Genomic DNA, 20709 nt, shown 5'->3' with positions numbered 1-20709 from the left:
CTCTTGCTCCTTCTTGTCCTCTTCCTCTAACTTCACCTCCTTGTCCTTGTCATTCTCTCCCTCCGCATCCTCTTCCTCCTCTTCTTCCTCCTACTTCTTCACCTCCACGTCCTATTCTTCAGCCTCCTCTAATTCTTACTCTTCTCACTCTTCCTGCTCCCTTTATTGTACCCATTGTACATTACCTGCGGCTTATTTATAGTGCTTAGGCTGGTTGCAAAGTGAACTAATTATCTAAAACAGTTTTCACATGAGAAAGTGTGCCAGAGAGTTGGCAAAATAGTGAAAATAATAGCCATACGTGTGTATAGATTTGTTAGGAGTGTGTGGATCATTTGGAAATTGAGTGTAAAGCATGAGTTGTGTTTACAGTTCCACAAAAAGAGTAGCCTGGCGGGCCATCCTATGTCATTGAAATGTATAGTCTGGAATCGAACCATTCACCTCGCTTAATCCAAGGGGCGGGCAGAGAATTGTCTTTCAAACTGCCTAGGCATGCAATAGGCCAGCGCTACGACCATATCCGTTATCCGGTCGGCAAACGGCAAATACATCCTTCTTCGAAAGTAATGACTTAAGTGCATTGTGTTGCTCAACTTTCAAAGAAAAGCACAAGTCCAACTCCTCCAAAGTTGACGCCAACGCCGATTCAAACAACCGCTCTTCGTTCGCCATAGCCACCTTCCTTGTTGTTCACAGTCGCAGGACTGTCTTTATCCTGTTAATCCCGCCTTAAGACTCTCTAACAAAATAGAGCGCTGTGATTGAATAACATCCACGGTGTTAGCCAATAGAAATCCCTATGGTTTGATACTAGACGTACAGGCTGAGCAAATTAATTTGCCGCCGCTAGGGTGCGTCTAGATTTCTAGGCTACAAAAAGAGTGCTGTGCAGTGAATTGTGCCTACAGTTGTGCAAAGTGTGTGTTACAAAATTGCAAACTGTGTGCAAAGCAGTGTTTGTGCTTTTAGTTTTGCGAACTCAGTAAGTGGTTTTGCTATAAGTACTGTATTAATAGTTTTAGGAATTGTGCTATAAGAATCACAGTTGTGTTTAAGCATTCAGAAAAAAACTGTAACTGTAGGCTATCACCACTGTGCATTGTAAACGTTTTTTACAACTTGTGTGTTCCTACCTTTTGGCTGCATGGATGCGCGATTGAGTGCGCATCTAAATAATTTACAAGATGCAACAACCATTTCTAAGAACCCTATAAACGGCAATGTCTGGCATTACTACTAGAATGCATTATTTATGTTGAAAGACGTGAAAGAAATGAATGACACAGGCTTGCACAAATTCATCATTTAAAATAAAACGTTTCACTTTCGCCCCTGGGGATCTATCTATCTATCTATCATTGCGAGAATAGGCTACAATGGAAAATGTTTCAAAGTTCCCTGTTTCAAGGCTCCAAAAATGTATGGGATTTCTTTAGCCTGTGCTACACCTTTCCAACAAGTTTTGTGAAAATTGTACCAGTATAGCTTTTGCGAAATTGTTGACAGCCCTACCTCACCGCAGTAGGGTGCAGTAAATGGAAGCTTTTAATAGCGCACACCACTAACGAAAAATGGAAAACCACCAGGACAAACCACTCAGGGGTGTAGGCTACTCTGGAACCATCACTAGGTCACTAATTTGTGCGTTATTTACGTTTGATTACATTTCAGATGGTGGTGCGTGTTGGTTTTTTCTGTAGGCTTAGTAGGCCTATAGCGTTTTTTTCTTTCTTTATTTTTCTATGTCCGTATATTATTGGGGCATTTTAGTCATATTTGAATATCTATGTCTATGGTGACTACGGCCCTGGTAAAAATAGAAAACAAAATATTGTGTGCCTCTCTCATTAGTTTAGCCAAATTGAAAGGTTAGGAAACACAACCCTGACCAGTGGCACTCAAGCGTTCTCTTTAATGAGCTCCACTAGCCCTTGGGATGACTTAAAAGGTAATTACGTTTTGAGAAATAAACATGAGTCTATAGATCAAACAGAGCTGTGGGCCAAATGTTGTGTAAATATCTTTTAGAGCAAAGTCTAATTAGACTGAAGTGTTTGGGTAATCAATGAGCAAACTTTTATTTCCCTCAATCTCACTAAATCCATCCTTTTTTTCAGTGTGGGCATTAATGCTATACTGCTATACAATGCAACAATAGATTTTCTTTGTTTTGAGAATAAAATGCCTCTTCCTCAGGTCTTGAGTGAGAAAATTAAAAACAATGTCAGGGTTTAACTGCTGCCATTATTGTTAGTGGAAATCATGCACTGCTTTCTCATTAAGTTAACTGAATATCTGAACTCTAATTGTTTTCCATGCTCCTTGTACCTGAACCTTTGATCTGACTGTTGACAAAGCTTGACCAAGACTCCAGACTTTCTCAAAGCAGTACACCACATGGGCAATACATCAATCACAGACATAGCAGCTTGTTTTTTTTAGTTTTTGTCTTTGTGGAGGGCGAAATGCATGGAGGAAATGTTCTCCTCAGGGGTCTTCATGTGCATCTGAAGATCAAAGATGAAGCAAACGTGTGACAGGACCTGTCTTTGTATCTACCACGCCTCTGTGATGGATATTGAGAGCTCATGAGGATAGGAGGGAATGGAAGATGGCAACGACACATTTCCAGAGGGAAATGTAGGTGGTTGTGTTTAGAAGATCTCCTGGCATCTTGTGCAAGGCTCAGGTAACTGGTGATATGGTTTGATGTAACTAGGGCAATTATGAGGAACAGTATTTGAATTTGATATTAAATCAATTGTGATTATAACATCAGTGCTGTTTATCAATGGGGACAGCTGCTGACATGGAAGGAAAAAGGCCAGATTCCTATAATAATGTAAAGTTTATATGCTATGAGGCGCCAAGTGTAACCTACCTTTTGTAATAGTATCCGTAATACCTTTTCTCCACAGAATACACAAATCAGTTAATTCATTTTTGTGGACCAAATTGACTCATGGCTTTAGTGGACATGATACTGAATTCACTTCTCACTTTCATGGAGGAAATGAACTCTCTTATAGATAATAAGAAATTCTGTGCATTTATGCAGGCATTTATGTGTATGTGTCACAAATTGTACAAAATACAAACATCATTCATTCCATCCTATTTTAAAAGGTCTTATGTCGACAAAAGGAAAAGGCCACTAGTCAACTTCATTCACAAATTGAAGCTTTGATTTTGTTTTCTGTATACAAAAGGACATGCTTTCTAAAGTGTTTCTCTGGAACACAGTGCTAACTGATTTGTGTATTCAGTGAACAAAAAGTGTTACAACGTTATATGGTTTCTTAATGAATTTATGAACTTTGTAGCACAAAGGGCATTCTGTCAACGAAATAAGGCGTGCACTTGGTGCTTCATAATATTCTTCTGTGCTAAAATCCTAGGGGAGCGTTATTATGTTTTGCCCCAGCAGTTCTCACCTCACCAGGGATGATCAACAGCAGTACATCATATACATTTTTATTAGTACATACACCATACATGTTATTGATGCTGTGTATCTCCTCATATCATAAAGAAGCATTGCCTATACTTGCATGTAGGAAGTGAACTGTGTTGTAAGATATGAAGACATCTGATAATGAAGTGAACATGAAGTATAGTATCCATATTCAATTTCCACCCATATTGTCACCACCTACATCCTTCCGTTTGACAGTGAGAGTGTTATGCCATGTGGGCATGAGACCCATCATCTTGGATCCATTACACCTCATAGAATCCATATACACAGTACAGTATTATTCCCTTGGATCAGTGTATACTGACTATGCTTTTCCCAGCATGTGTGTGCATTAATATGGAAAAAAAATTCACATATGGGTTGATGATGTTGATAATGGTCAGGCATAATATCCAGAAATGGCCTCATACGTACCATCATCGTTGACGGTCACAGAGGCAAAGGAGATGTTTGTTTCCGCTCCATGACATCTGTGCAGAGTTCTTAGACAGTGTCCTAAAATGACTTACTATCTCTTTGGAGCAACTGTGCAAGAGGTTTTCAACAGTCACCTCATCTCCTTGCCCCAGGGGAAGCCTCACCTGAGGCCTGTCCATCAAACACTTGTGGAGGGAGAGCAAATTTACAGTACAGACGGGGCCATCTCGCCCAGTACACCATGTGTGCCAGTGAGAATCGGTAAGAGATTTGGTCGAGTTGAGATTCATCCCACATTTCTCTCCTCATACCATGGTGGTCAGCATTTGTTGGTCATCACCTCTCTGAGAAATGCAGAGCATCAAAACTGAGTTCCACTTCTAACCCCTCAGTTTTGCTGCTGAAACTTGACCTCTGCCACAACAGAGTGTAGGTCTACTGTTGTTGAACACAAACTGAGAAGGCCCACAAACAAGTGGAGTAAAATAATTTTACATGGCCAATAAATGGCCAATTTGCACGGGATTAAGAAATCTCTGTATTCTACCAGAAGCGGGAGGGGTAACTCGATTTATGCACTGCCGTCACCTACGTTGCTTCCTGATATTGCATTCATACATGCATCATGGCCTGAGTAATGTTTACTCATTAGTTTAGGGTCAAATTCAAGTTTATTTGTCATTATGCTCAATATATCAAGGACAACTGTAGGCTAGGAAATGCTACAAAAAAGCTACAGAAAAGGCTACAAGTAAAAAAATATCACACAAATTCACCATCCTTGTTGATTACATTGGTAGCCTATCTTACCAGGCAAAATCATCACCCTGTGGTTGCATTGCATTAGGCTATTTATTACCAACTGCTTCTTCAATCGCCTACATGCTTAAAACCGAGGAAAACTATATATGTTTAAACAGGATATAACAGAATCTCTACAGACAGAGGGTTGTATACACAGGATTAATATTACCCGAGGTATTTTTTCTGGACTGTTTTATATAAGGTAAAAGTCGCCGTAATTTCTTCTGACATTGTCCATAATAATTATTGATGTGGCACATTCGGATGGGACTAAAACCACTGGTAATAATTACTTTACCCCACGTTTCCATGTAAAACTAATCCCGTCTAAAAAGGGCTATGTTGCAAAAAAGGCAGTGCCCAGAAAATATTATTGGTTTTGTACATACATGTCATTGGATGTAAACCCAGTCATAGTAGGTCTACTGTATATCCTTAAAAAATTAAGTTTACCAAAAAAGGCAATCATGCTCAACCCCTCTCTTTAGTGAAATAGTTTATTAAGTAATTCCATTAGCTTTTGCGGCAAAGGTAGAACTAATGTATTATGTCAAAGAGACATAATCCATTTTGAATGCAGTGTGACAGCCCTGAGACGTTTTGTGTGGTACTTTTTGGGCCCCTCTGAATCCCTCAATACGTCAAAAAGAAATTGCTCTTTACCATTGATTTTATGCCTGAGGAGATCGCAAATGTGATTCTCCTTCTATCTTTTTTTAAAATGGAGTAAAGCAAAAAACAAAAAAGAAGTGACACATTTCCGAGTGCAGTACTGTATTTATTTATTTATTTATTTTTAAATATATATATATATATATTCAGTTCAATGGCACAAAGCATAAAAAGGGCATAATGGTTGAGCTCCAGCATTGGTTGATGGGACAATCAGATCTTAACATCCTAATGGCGTGTTAATAATGTCTGGTATGTGTGGGGAAAACGCACCATTCTATCTGTATTAGAATCAGCAGGGGATGGATGGATGGGTGGGAATGGCAGAACTGCAGAGCTCGTATAAAGGGCTGTGACATGGATCACTCTCAGATATTACTGCAGCATCTATTTACTTTTCCATTTATCTGCAGAATTGTGAAGCTATTTTAAGGAGATTTTAAGACACTTTCAACAACAGGACAGGAACACTCAACATGTGGCACAATGTGTACATTTAATTTGAAAAAATTACCACACAGCTGTCGCTAGTTCATTTGGTCTTCTGGCAATAGTATGAAACGTGCAGGAAGATGTGGGTGTCAGAGCCACTGCTCCCTCTGTCATAGCTTAAGCTTCCAATGTTTCTGCAATCCAAGCTACCCCAATGGCAAGGCTGCCCTTAATCTGAATAGATTTCTCTTTAGGCGAAGAGCTTGCCAAGGGACTGCACTGGCGTGCTCTGACTTGAGGTTGAGACAAAGTGGCGTGTGGGCTGCTCTTTCTGCAAGAGAGATATCACTCCGGTCCTCCCTTCCAGGCAGCCCCCCAAGGCCCCTCTGGCTGCAGTCGCATGGTGACAATATTTGTGTGTCCATCCGAAGTGCTTGTGGCACACAATTACCCTGCTATAGCCTGGGTTCTTTATTTCAAGTTTTTAAAGATGCATGGCTTGTCAGGATGTTTTATTGCCTTTGGTGAACCTTAGCCAGCAGAGATATAGTGTGGCTGAAAGGCAAGCTGAAAGTGAGGCAGCGAGCAGCTTGTTTTGCAAGCAGCATGTAGTTCAGCACAAGACGTGTTGTCTGGAAGAATTCTGTACGGGTAGAGAAAGCTAACACACGGGAAGACAGGTGAAAGATAAACGTATTTCCTTATACATCTACACATACAACATATCCTTTGTTGTTAGCCTACTCTTTGTAGTGTTTATCAAATTGCCTCAGCTATTACTTGTTGTAATTTCATCACTACTGAGGTTCATCCAACATATCCAAGATGTTAGAGTTTACAAAACAGCTTAATCCACATGTAAGTAATGACGCCATGCCAGATTTTCATTCCATTGTTATTATTGTGTTGTCATCTGTATTGTTGTGGTTTGAATCATTCTCTTACAGTGTGCAGAGTCAGACCAAACATTAATTTCCTTACTTGGCTAAACCATTTAGGTACGTCCACACCACACTGAAGAAGCAGCAGTGCCTTGTTTTTGGTGTGTCTGAAAAACCTGGTAGTTTTATTTTAAGTTGTGTAAGGTAACACTTTAGTTTAGGGAACACATGTTATCAACTAATAAATAACTAATGTGTATTAATGCTCAACAAAGTCTGTATAAGGAATCATTGCACATTTATAAGGTCTTTATGGTGACAGGTGTATGTTAATAGTAATTATATTAAATACATATTAAGACAATGTATTTGAAGGCTGTAAAGTTTTTTCTTTGATCCATAATATATATTTTTTAATATATTTTCTTTGATCCATAATATATATATATATATATATATATATATATATATATATATATATATATATTTTTTTTTGATCCATAATATATATATAATATATATGGCTAACGTCTTCCCTAAACTGTATTACCGGTTTGCAGTTCACCAATTTTGTGAAGTGTTCTCTGACAGCTATATCTAATCTCAGTAAGACAGTTTAAATTTAACAATGAATTGAAAGATTGCAGATGTCAGCGAAGTGTGCCCTTGGACATGCAGTAGAGAAACATTGATCTTATTTAGGTCAATATTTCCTGGAAGGGCTAAACGTAGGTAATGTAGGCATAGTAAACCACCATTCTCAAGAACAAAATGTGTCAAGTAATTAAAGGAACCGTATGTAAGAAAAGTATTTCAATAAATCATAAAATGGGCCTGATATGTCACTAGACATTAAGAAATCATGTTCATTTCAAATACTTATATCACTGACAACAATAGTCAGGCCAGGATATTGTAATTTAAAAAGTGAAGTTGCAGCCCTCAACTGATGTTGATGTTGTGTTTTGTCATGTCATGTTGTGTTTTGGCCTGATGCGCCACCCTCCACCTATCTACTAATCACAAAGTCAGTAGTGTTTTGGCATCTGGGTTGGCAACCTCGAGTCAGGGTGGAGGTGGAGGGGAAACACCGCTCTACAGTCATTTGAAAGTGATTGCAGTACCAGTTTTGGCCACAATCTTACATATGGTTCCTTTAAATGTTGTTGGTAATGAGCAAAAGAAGTGAAAGGTAAGATTTGTTATGGCGAAGAAGCATGGAGAAGGAAGGCATGCCCAAGTAGAGATTCTGTAGAGTAGAGTAGAGTAGAGTAGAGTAGAGTAGAGTTGAGTAGAGAAGAGTGGCAACATGTCTTTTTCAATACATGAATATGTTGATGATTGTAGTGGACACTGAGTCCACTGACACGGCACCAACATGAGTACAGAGCACTCCGCTTTCGACATTCGATTACATTAGATTCTATTGTTTTCAAAACAGCTCCGCATACCAGCATCGAACTTTGCTGCTGCCTCCGCCACCGTCAGTTTGCCGAACGATTCAGTTCTATTTTTGTTGGTGCTACTCAATAAACTCCATTTCATCCCATGCTTGTCAGTTAATCATTTTGGCACTGATGTGCATGGCAAGTGACAGTGCACTCGTGTCAGCACCTATATGTGGAGCGCTTTACAGTTGATGTTACTAACGATGACATGAGAACCTTTCTCATCCAGCAAGCACTTATGGGTGATGAGAGGAAAGGTGTTAATTGAAATGTTCATTCAGCAATTAACATTTTATAAGACTAACTTGAACGATCTCAACCCCTGTCACCATTGATTATATCAACGTCTAAAAGATAATCAATCTTGTGCTCTCTCTGTGTCTATCTCTCTCTCTCATCTGTATGTTGCTGCTTCTCTTCTCAGCCTATGTGTTTCCAAGCTTTATCCATTTCATCCTCATCTTAATCTTGTGAAAGTATGGACAACATAAAAGCTTATAACGCATTCCGAAATTAGAATAGCTGATTGTTCTTAAAGGTGGACACATTCAGGAAACCTTTTTTAAAAAAGTTTAAACTCAATTAATTTATCTCAAGATAGGTCCAAGTGAGAACCTGGAACTTCAGAAATTAGAATTGATTTATTCCTCCACAGCAGCCTTAACATTTTCCCAGCTAATTGTGTGTGGCAGTTCCCAATAAAGTTATCCGAAGGTGAATTCACCAAGGGATTAGTAACTTCTCTCTAAAGGGTGTTTGGTCTGCTGCTGCTAATTAGTACTCATTTTGAAGTTATTGCTGTCTAATAGAACAAAACACCATAGCAACTCACAAAAAGACAGCCTGACCTACTGCACAAGGGGATTTTTCTGGGCTTCAATAGGAACCCACACAGTAGACAACATAATTGATAATTGAACATTGCAAAAATGTCTGTACGGACACATTCTGTTCCTAAAATTATTTTTTAACATTTACTAATTGTTTTTGGAGAACTTCAGTTTTCATGCAATAAGGTCATGAAATGACGATGATTAGATTTATTGTCTCTCCTCATTTGTAAACTGTTTATTAGCTGAGATATTTGCCTTTAGTTTGTGTCTGTTTTAGATCCCTGGCTGCCAGAGCCTGCCACCATGTTATCATATGATGTACATGCACACATTTATAAATCATATGAGCTTTGGCAACCCAAGCTCAGTCCCTATACATAGCACAGTTGTTGTTTTTGGGGTATTGATAGCATTTCTTTAGCCTGGCTGACGCCAGACCTCATCTCATTGAGATGGGGGTCTAGGAACTACACATTCATTTTCTCGTATTCGAGACGTGGTTTACAAATGCCCAGAGCCGTTTATTGGGCGCTACGAATGTCTATAATGTGTCTGTACGTAGCTCATGTGATTGGTTCCTTCGTTGAGGTGAAAATTTGGTCCCTTGCCAAGGGGCCATACATTTCAAATATACACAGGAGAGATGTTAAATTCCTAGTACTATAGGTAGGGGATTTCACACAGCAGCCAATACACAACCAAGCCTATCTACCGTCAACAACTAAATCTAAAAAAATCAACCTTTTGTGGCCAAAAACATCACCACCTAGCATTTCACTAGGGTTATCAAGCAGGCACTTTCCTTCATGGGTATTAGGCCCACAACACCTCCAGGCTCAACAATGGCATCTGTACACGCAGAATATCTATACTGCATAAAAAAATAATGTAAATTGATTTTTACTTTTGGATCTAGATCTGCACTATACTGTATATTTGAAGTGATATGTAAGTCACTGTTTGTGGGGTAGCAGCCATTCAGTCCTGTTAACATGCAACTGCTGTATTACACGGAAATATAGTGCATGTATAACTTTGTGCCAAACTCAAGTATGTGAAGTAACTTGTGAAATAACATTAAGTTAAAAATAGGTATAATGGTGTTCAAAATAACCTCAACTAAATATTATATTGGGCAGGCTATCTGTCCATATGCTACTTGTTCCGCTGAATTTTACACCGCTGTCAAGGAACTTCCCAATGTTGTTTACCTGCTATCAATAACATTGTTTTTCTTTGCCTTCTGCAGATGAGGAACGGATCGGGAAGGATTCCTTGTATGAACAGGAGGGGAAGGTCCAGTTTGTGATTGATGCAGTGTACGCCATGGCACACGCTCTTCACAACATGCATCTGGATCTGTGCCCAGGGAAAGTGGGACTGTGCTCCAAAATGGAACCCATCAATGGCACTCTACTACTGAAATATATACGCAACATCAACGTCACTGGTGAGTTCAGTGATATCCTTAGTACTTACCGTAGGTGAAACAAATTGTGGAAAAAAATACACATAGTGATTTTTAAAAAAACTGAATGAGAAATCCATTGTAAAGTAACACAAGAGGGATTTAACAGACGCTTCTATCCAAAGGCAACAGGCACGCGCAGCACGTAGGTCTCACGTCTCACTACTGCTGCTCCAAGATCTTTTTTTGCTATTCTTATAGTCTCTCTCTCTCTCTCTCTCTCTCACTTTCACACACACACACACACACACACACACTCACACACTCACACACATGTAACGGATGCCAGCTAGCTTAGCTGTGCTTTTGGAACGTTGGTAAACCTCACTCCCCGACGCCTCAAGAGTGCTGCTGGCATGCGAGCCAGTAGCCTGGGCTATTGGCTCAATTGTTAGCGCGCTCGCCTCCCGATCCGAGGTGCTGCTGTTCGCGGGTTCGAGTCCGGGCGTGTGCAGGGCTGAATCGCGCAGGTTCAACACAACGCAGGTTACACACACACACAGGTTTAATTACCTCTGTCCAGGAGAACTTTTCAGTTAGTGACTGACAGTTAACAGGCTATTAACAGACAAACTTGCTAACCAGGGTGAAGAGCAATCCATTCTGATCCTTCCCATCCATCTTGCCACTTGACCACAGAGGTGTGAACTGATTGTGTAAGAGCAGAACCACATCAGGTTGTCTCAGTAGAAAAGCAGAAATTAGATTTGACATCCATTATGTGCTCTGCATGTGAAATCATACTGTGAATTCTTATACTGTAGCTGTACTTGATAATTTGTTGTGTCTTTAGTTGCCTGTCAGAACATCAATTACAAAGTGATTTAATATGAAGCCTAATCAATCATAGTTGGTTGCTGGCTGGTTAGTTTTGTTGCTTAAATCAAGATTCCATAATTCTTAATTTCTTATACATTTTGGTAGAAATGACTTCTTTTAAAGCTTGTTTTCAACTGAAAAGACGAAAACGGAGGAACTGTTGCTTCAGCATTGGTCAGCTGTCTGTAATTTAAGCTAGGTGATTTTTATCTTTTTAGAGTTTCTAACCACTGTTCAACAGCAACCTGATGAGGGTATCACAAAATAACAGGCATCCTACCTCTGTCTCTTCATGTATATCAGGATTATTCTCCTCTTCTTTCACAACCAGACCACCACCTCTAAATCGGGAGAGACTGATCAGATCTATAATAGCTCAGTTCACCCTGGAGAACCAGAACACTTTTGACTCTTAACCTGCACTTGACAAATGTTGAGAGTGACAATACACCTAACGGATGAGGCACACATGGGCAGCCTACATGCTCCCCATGAGTGACAGTTCCTGGTTCTCTGTCTCGATTAAGGAAAAAATGACCACCAAGGGTTCCTGGATCCTGGGAGCTGCAATTAAGTTTGCTTCAATAACAGCTGGTCACAAAAATGTGATACATAAGCATAGATACATTTCTGGTAGATAAACATTCTCTTTGACAAAATCAGAACCTATAATGGTGCAAAATATTTAACTATTGATGGCTGTGTACTCCAGAGTAACAGATTGTAAGTATCTCTATGTAATGCACTGGATGCCTGATCATGCCTCAAGAACAACTGTCAACAAGACCTGTTGGATTGGGTGATATGCCATAAAAATTCCCATCCACTTACATATGCTGATTCCACATCACAGGAGGGCTGACCAGTTATGCACTCTGATTGTGTGAAGGGATCCATCAACCTGCACTTCATTTAAATGGATTTTGGACACATGATTTCATACGCTTAAACTATTCTCTGCAGTGCGGTCTTATGTGTGGGAACCCACAGAAGCATGTCCAATTTTAAGCACCTGGTGCAGCATGTCAGAGCATTAGCATTCACAGGAAATGAAAGGAATTCACCTCATGTCCACAGTACACCAGCTCTCCTCGATTCTTGGACACTCAAAAAGGCTACAAAAAGCCTGCAAGCCTGCAAGAGCCAGCTGATCTTCACATAGCCTGGGTCCTTTTTCAAATCCAGCTCAAATCAGGAAATCACGACAGCTGTTTCAGCATTTCATGTATTGTGTTCTACAGCTAGGTCTGTTTATTGAAACCTTTCAGACTTCAACATCAGGCTTTTTGAATAGTATTTTATATTAGTGGTATGGATTTGGAACTCCGTGAGGGAGGGTGGTGCTATTATGCTGAGCAGAAGACCTATTTTAAAGTACCGATCTCCTCCAGTGCAGAATGATTTGAGAGGAAGGGAAATGTGAAACAGTGTGCCCACAGGGTGAAGAGCCTCTTCTATTCTGTCGATTACATTTCCATTTACTCTGGCTACAATGCTGTTATAGTAATTCTACTGTGTTCATTTTAGTTTCCCCCTCCTGCATATAACAGTTTATACTTAGCATTTTGAGTTAATCTATTGGATGGGCGCCTGTATTTTAAGCAATACAAAACCTTACCCATATCTGCAAAGGACTTATTGTCCATGTGAATACCTGAAGTTATTTGATACATTGAACCGATACACTGAAAACAAGAGGCTACTTGTAATTCAGGGAGTTTTGTATCATAACACTCATAATGTACATGTGTTTACTCATAGCAATCCTACAGCAGCTGGATGTAGTCAAAGGGCTCTAACATTGTACATTATCCTTAGTTACTCCATGCACAGTATATACAGTATATACAATATATGAGATTGACAGGTCATTGTAGGTTATTATATTCTGAAAATGATATTCTAACTGCAAACTTATAAATAACTTTAAACTTATATTCTGTTGTGTCTTACACTGTCCTTCAGTTGGCGGCACCATCTTATGCTGGTCGCTGTTCCATGCCTCATTATTTAGTGTTCCGTTGGTTTGGGGGTCCTCCTGTCATCTATTATATGAGATGCTTGTTTTGTTGTAAAGCACCCTGTAGAGTGGGAAAGGGAACAAAGGTTATTTTTGAAACTACTGTTGTTTTTTCTTGCCTCTACTGGATAGGTCAGTGATGTGTCAGAACATGATTGAGAGGAAAAGATATGGGGATAGGGGCAGAGAAATTACCTCAGGCTAGACTGCAAACCTGGATCCTCATGGTGTTCTAAACAGACCTGTATTGTAGCTACACTCAGGTCTGTGGATACTGACTTCAGTTGATTTCAAGCTATTAGATCTACTATGGATTTGTTTTCACTTACATTCACTTAATTGTAGCCTGTACATTAAACATACTGTACATGAGATTATTCAAATGCAGAGGTTTCACAAAGCTCTGACCCAACAAGTTTACATAATCATGAAGGCAAGAGTTGACCACAGCCATTGGTTACACTTAAGTTTTCCCTATTGCATCAGCAGAAATCAGTATGCTTCACACACTCACACACACACACACACACACACACACACACACACACACACACACACACACACACACACACGCATTCACTCACTCACACAGACACACATACTTACTTGCATACTTACCAGTCTGTTTGTGTTGTCAGGTGGTCAAGGGCCATATATCTTGAATACATAAAGTATAAAGTAATGCAATAAAGTAATGCAATTTTTTCATATAAAATAATCCAGTTTGTTTGTTGCTCAATACATTAATCATTCCGACTCCCTCGGTCATGGCTCATTGATAAACTGTGGAGAGTGGAGTTGGTCTACTCTAGCCTGGACTCCTCCCTACGCGGCTGTTACAGCAGGATCTGGAAGCAGCACACATAATGTGCAGTCAGTGGCAGTGTGAGAGCCCGGTGCATATTTAGCGCATGTTGTATCATCAGGCACCAAAACAAACACAGATAGGGATGTCAAGTGAGATCACAAGAAATCCTGACCCCCAGCAGAAGCATAAACCCACTAGGTTAGGTGAATACTGATAGTTGTTAAGCTATCAACTTCTTGTTTAACATGCCACTCATTCCTTTCCAAAGCGCTGTCACCACGATAAGCTGTTTTGTCATATCTCCCAGGACCAGACGACTGTTTACGGTCCTCCAAGTTTTTACCATGTTTACATAACGCTACCATGTGAAATACTCCAATAAAAACAGTCTGACACAGTCCGGCATACCAACACTTTGCTACTTAAGGCAGTTGTCATTATGTGGTATGTTATTTCAACCCAGAGAGTGCCATGAAAAGTCAACTAAATAGAAGCCATGACAGGACCTTAAATCAGCCTGTAGAACTGTTCATGTACATACTGATATTACTTATGTGACTTCTGTGACTTTTATGACAGTCTTACTGAAGGAGTCATCTATGTGTAATAATCGATCCCACCAAATAAATAAAATAAAAAAAAATCAATATTCTCAGTACAGAAAAGAGGAGACTTTACAGTATGAACATAATATTGAAGTGGAAATTCAGTATCATGGCTACAATCACGTTTCATATTTTATTGTGGTTTCCTACACCTAATTTTGTGCATTCTCTATATTTACCTTCAGTGGCATTCATTTGAAATACACACACATTTGAAGAGATGACCTGCTGAGATACAGTTGATAATTCTTCGCTGCCACACTATTTGAAGTTCCCCAATTAACTCCTGCAGCTCTTCACCGGAGGTTTTCCAACCCACTTTAAACCGGTGCTGCCTATTTATTGACACTCCCTCCCCCTCGGCCCTCCTCCAGCCTTTGAAGGTGCGTGGAACAAGGTTGGCTGGAAACTTCAATGGCTTGCAGGCGAATGAAGCGCCCCATCACTTCTGTATCTGTGCTCCCCATCAGTCTTGTGAGAGCTTTCTCTGCCTTTGCACATTCAGTACACAGTGGCCTTTAAGCTGTCAGTTTCACTCGGCACCCCAGTTATTACTCTGGAACAAAAGGCTCTTGGCTACCACTGCGAGCTGCTGTCTTTTCATTAAGACTAAAGACTTTGAAAAACCAAATATTATGGGCTGTATTTTTTTACTGTTTATTTATTTGCCCACCTTCTTTAAAACATACAGAATGTTAATGGAGATGGCGGTTTATGATTTAGAGCCTATTATCCCAGTGCTAAGTGACCCATTAAGTTGGAAATAAATCTGATAAAAGACGCAATGATCACGGAGAGCATATCATTTGATAGAGATAGTGGTACATATTTACTAAGAAATGCTGATGTTGGCCTTTTAAAATCGGAATGTGAAATAGAATGTGTAAATATGGGCAAAAAAAAATTCTTCCCCGGATCCTCTTGGGCAAGTAACAGGAAATACTGAAATGTAGAAAATGTGAAAAACGGCCATTACCCATTGTAGTGTCGTAACATTAGGTTGGTAGTTGCCAAGCTGTATTGATATGTGACTCATTCATACAGCCTAATCTGTGTGGAGGGAGTGAGACTCAACCGGTGGTTATGAGATTGACAGGTCTTTTGAAGTCAAGGAGTTCACGAGCTGAGTACTGTCCCTCCTCCTCCTCCTCAGCTTGCTGTCAAGACTGGCCTAGCGACATCAGTTTGAGTGGCTGCGTCACGCTTAGTCTGTCATTAACTAGTGTGATGGTCCATTAAAACTCCAGAAGCAGCACAGCTAAGCAGAACAGCAAGCTGTAACCTTGAAGAAATGCATAATTTACTGGTGTCCATAAAATACCATTTAGTGACCGGGCATTACCTTGAGATTAAGACCGATCATCTCAACGGTTGGATTTCTAAAAGAATCTTATAAGTAGGCTTAGGCCTAATCTCCGATACTGGGACTTCAATGTCCAGTGTGGTGTGCCAGCACATAGCCTATAAACTAGATACCTCATTCTTATTTGATGCAAGACATCCCAACCTGCCCTGGAAGTTCCAGGAGTCTCCCGCATATTGATAGTTGCTCCCTGACGTCCGCAAATTCTATACATTTTCCCGCAAATCGATTTGAGTGAGAGCGAGAGTGTGTGAGAGAGTCCGAGAGCAAGTGACAGAGAGAGCATTCTGATAGGTCATCTTTATGCTATTTTAGAAGGCCTTGTTGTCTCTGTGGACAGGCTATGGGATTCATCTCAATCGTCTTCATTATCCAGCAGTTCAGTTTTGTCCTGCAGCACCTTGGCAAAATGTTCCAAAAAAAAAAAGAAATAATAAAACACATTTCACCCAAGACTGCTAAACACACTAAAGTGTACCCTTGCCTCATAGGAGTAGAAAATGATGCTCACTCCATTGTTTGCAATACAGACTTTTCTATTGGCTATGGTGGGTTAAATGAATGCAGAGATTCTAGAACATGTTAAAATTATTCTGTGTCATTTGCTCTTTAGCATAGGTAACATTATTTAACCTAGCTGGCTAGCTGCTATATGGAGATACCCCACATGAGTCTTTGCCAGGTGGGATATCTGATGATTATCCCCTTGTACCTTATGGAACAGGCCTCAAGTGCCATTTAATTTATGCTTTAAGTAACCATATGTAAGATTGAGGCCAAAAATGGTATTGCAATCACTTTCAAATTACTGTAGAGCGGTGTATCCCCCCCCCCTGACTCGAGGTTGCCAACCCGGATGGCGAAACACTACTGACTTTGTAATTAGTAGATAGGTGGAGGGTGGCGCATCAGGCCAAAACACAACATGACATGACAAACATCAACATCAGTTGAGGGCTGCAACTTCACTTTTTAAATGACAATATCCTGGCCGGACTACTGTTGTCAGTGAAATAAATATTTGAAATGAACATGATTTCTTAATGTCTAGTGATATATCAGGGCCATTTTATGATTAATTGAAATATATTTCTTACATACGGTTCCTTTAAATATCCTGATCAGCGTTTGGAATAATGCCGTTTAAAAGGTAACAACGTTATTTTTTCACTAACGGGGTAATCTAACTAATTACTTTTCCCGTCGTTACAACGCCGTTAACGTTACTGGAGGTTAAATGCGTTACTATGCATTGATTAAATAAACTAATCCGAATGCACCCTGGCTCACAGCTAGTGAGGAGGTGGGTTAATAACGACGTAAGCGATTAGGATTGGCTAAGGCAGAGTCATGTTTCATGATGGCCCATCAGAGCCAGTGTTTTTACACACTTGCCAGCACATGTGCCACGCAAACACGCAACAGCTAAAATAGAGATTCTACGATAGCAGAGGTCAGAAGCAATCCGAAAAGATGACATTTTCAAGGTGGAGATATAAGCACTATTTCACACTCATCAAGGCAAGAACGTGCATGTAATGTGTACATTATGTCCAGGAGCGAAGACTTCCCTTGTCGACATCCGTTGTAAGCAACTCTAATTTAATGAAGCAAAGTGGCCAAAAACACCGATACCTCCACCATAGATGATAGATCGTGTCGTGGAAAATTAACCACTTTCTCGAACCTCCAATCTCAATAAGCACTCTGATGTCAAAGGACCCGAAGGAGACACCAAGACGAGAGATGCTGAAGACTGTTGATTCTTTATTTGCCGTCTTGCAGTGAAGATACAATTCTAACAGCGTCAGGACTGGACCGTCAGGCAAGAGAGCGATGGGTAACAGCTGCTTCCCCGATGAGATCTGATCTGAATGTGCCTGCGCTGTACCTTTTATGCTTCTAGGGGCCTGGGAGATGTCTCTTTCTCCTAAGAACCCAGGCCCCTTTTTAGCCAATCAGAACGTTTCTCGAACTTGGGATATTGGTGGAAACTCCTCCTCATTTAGACATTAAAAATATGTATTGGCCAGGTTCTATGTGTAATTACTTGTTGCTAGGTAGGGCCTGTATTCGTTTTGGCTCTGTGAATCACTGTCACCTAATTTTACTTCCTCTTTTTTTACCTGCCTTGACATTTCAATCTTATGACTTAGTCTCATAATTTTTCAGCAAATGTTGCATGACATTGTACAAACATTGAAGTATTACATCAATTGAAGTATTACATCAATTTTCTGGTAAATCAAATCAGCATACACACACATAAAATCACCACAATCGCCATCCACTAACAAAGAAGGACTCGGAGCAAAGTCCTCCAAGCAGCAAAAGCTAGATCTTTCTGCCTCACAACAAAAGCCTATGACACAGGCTGAAGTCAACCGTAGGTCTGTACAATATCTTGAATTTCCCCTTGGGGATCAATAAAGTATCTATCTATCTATCTATCCATCTATCTATCTATCTATTTATCTATCTATCTCGAAAGTTATGTAGCCTACAAACACCTGTCTGTTCTACTCATTTCAACTGGCTGCTCAAAACTGCTCAAAATATCCAAATTCTTTGACATATAGCAACTTTTTTTTGTAACAGTAACGCAAATAGTTACTTTCCCTGGTAACGAGTTACTCTTATCATAGAGTAATTCAGTTACTAACTCAGTTACTTTTTGGAACAAGTAGTGAGTAACTATAATTACTTTTTTAAAGTAACGTTCCCAACACTGGACCTGATCAAAAATAGAGATTTTCTGTTGAAAGAAAAATACTACTATTGTAAGTCATTTTTTACATTGGTTATAGTTTTCTGTCAAATCCAGCAGTGTGGGCAATATCCTAACATGTCTAATTACTGCATGTGTCCATTGTCAACAACCTTTAGATTCTTTTAATATTTTTTAACAGTAAATACTGGTGCAACAGATGAAATGGCTCTCAGGAGCATGTACTTCTGGTTGCTGGCACACTCGACATGACTGTGATTTGTCTCTCATTCAGCGCTCACTGCAGTGGCACAGATGCCAGTCGCTCCATGGGCCGAGTAGGCAGCTGAGCTCATTACGGCCCTGCCGCACTAAGGCCCTGTGTGGACTCAGACAGGCCGCCGGCTGACAGGTCAAATTCCTCATCTCCAGGGGAGCTGTTGACCAGGCGGCCCCGGTTGTGTACTGCTGTCCACTCAAAGGGAGATGGAGTGGGTGGCTGTGTTGGGGAAATGAGGCAGATCAATGCTGTCGACGCGTCTCGCTGTGAGCGCACTCGATGGCACCCACTCCATCTGTCTTCCACTGCGAACTTAAATCAGGCCAACGAGGTGTTCAGGATTTGACATCCACATACATGTCTTTAACAAATGAAGTCAGCAATTGCTTTTTTAAGTTACCAGAGTAATGGACTGAACTGTTATTCTATGTGATGTGAATTTCACCAATTTGACCATTAAGTAGCACCCTGTCCAGTTATCCAGTAATCCATTACAAAGTTCGATACACACACAAACACACACACACACAAACACACACACACACACACACACACACTGCATCTGTATCCCATTCATAACAACATGGTTACACTTGCAGATGGTTCTACCCCTTGACACCTCAGCAGAAAATGGGACCTTATGGGAAGAGATGTACATCTTCTCCATGCGTAACCAGTAGTCCATGTTCTCCATGCTTAACCAGTAGTCCCTACTTACTCTGGCTCTGATCTGATCGCCAATGTCACAAACTCTGCTGTAGCTGTTACTACAAGATCTTACTAAGAGCAATATTACTTTCAGTATTGGTCTGTGGTCAGGAGTGATATCCCAATGATTAAACTCAAATGTACTGTATGAATGTTGAGACCACAGTAAATCTAAATGGGGGGGGTAGTGACTAATGTAATCCACTCCCTGTGGAACTAAGTGAATGGGGATGGCAATTTATATAATGTAATTTATAGGGAGAAATGTTTATGTCTATGATAAATTAGCCACTTGAATCAGTGTTCTGGTAGCAGGAAGGGACACAATGGTTCTGCCTTAGTCAGTGTTATAATGTGTCTATTCTAGGCTCTGTTTCTCTCACAGTTGCATAAATCCCACACACAGACAGAGCATTATCATTTGATTGACCGGTATTTACTGCATTAAAGCAGCACTGTGCGGTTTGGGTCTAAAACTATTCATATGGACATGCTGTTCAAAGATAAATACAGAGGGGATATAACATCGGTCAAAACGCTGTTGTTCTGCCTTTAACACCACTTATCAACTTCACACATCAAGTAGTCATCAAACAGACTCTATTAAAAATCAAGCAAACTATAGCCTATACAATCCTCCTTTGACAGTGATGGCAAACCTGTTTTTTGATTTGTTTATTTATCTATTTTATCAAATATCTTTTTTCCACTCATGCTTTACACTGTTCATGATGCTGTGCAAATACAAGGCAGTCGGCAGATTCTGGATCTGGACCATCATGAATTAGCCTAGCTATCCTGTAGCCTCTGCTTCCCTTTGTAAGAACACCTTATACATTACATTACATTCCTTATATTCCTTCTCTGCTGTAAAGGTTATATAAATATCTGAAAAGTCATCTGACAAAATGCATACCTTAAAGTATGCAGCACCTGAAAGGCAAGAGAGCAGAGAAAACAGGC

General features: G+C 40.1%; 1 protein-coding gene across 3 annotated transcripts in view; it reads left to right on the top strand.

The window, feature by feature from the left end:
* Positions 1–20709, top strand: part of LOC125302265 (metabotropic glutamate receptor 4-like) — a 198764-nt gene that overhangs the window by 153326 nt on the left and 24729 nt on the right. For all 3 annotated transcript variants that reach the window (XM_048255374.1, XM_048255376.1, XM_048255375.1), the window contains one exon: positions 10218–10418. In XM_048255374.1, the coding sequence (XP_048111331.1) occupies positions 10218–10418 (201 nt within the window). The remainder of the gene's footprint in view (positions 1–10217; positions 10419–20709) is intronic.

This window comes from Alosa alosa, chromosome 10 (genome assembly GCF_017589495.1).
Source record: "Alosa alosa isolate M-15738 ecotype Scorff River chromosome 10, AALO_Geno_1.1, whole genome shotgun sequence".
NCBI lineage: Eukaryota > Metazoa > Chordata > Actinopteri > Clupeiformes > Clupeidae > Alosa > Alosa alosa.
This window is presented reverse-complemented; position numbering and strand designations above follow the sequence as displayed.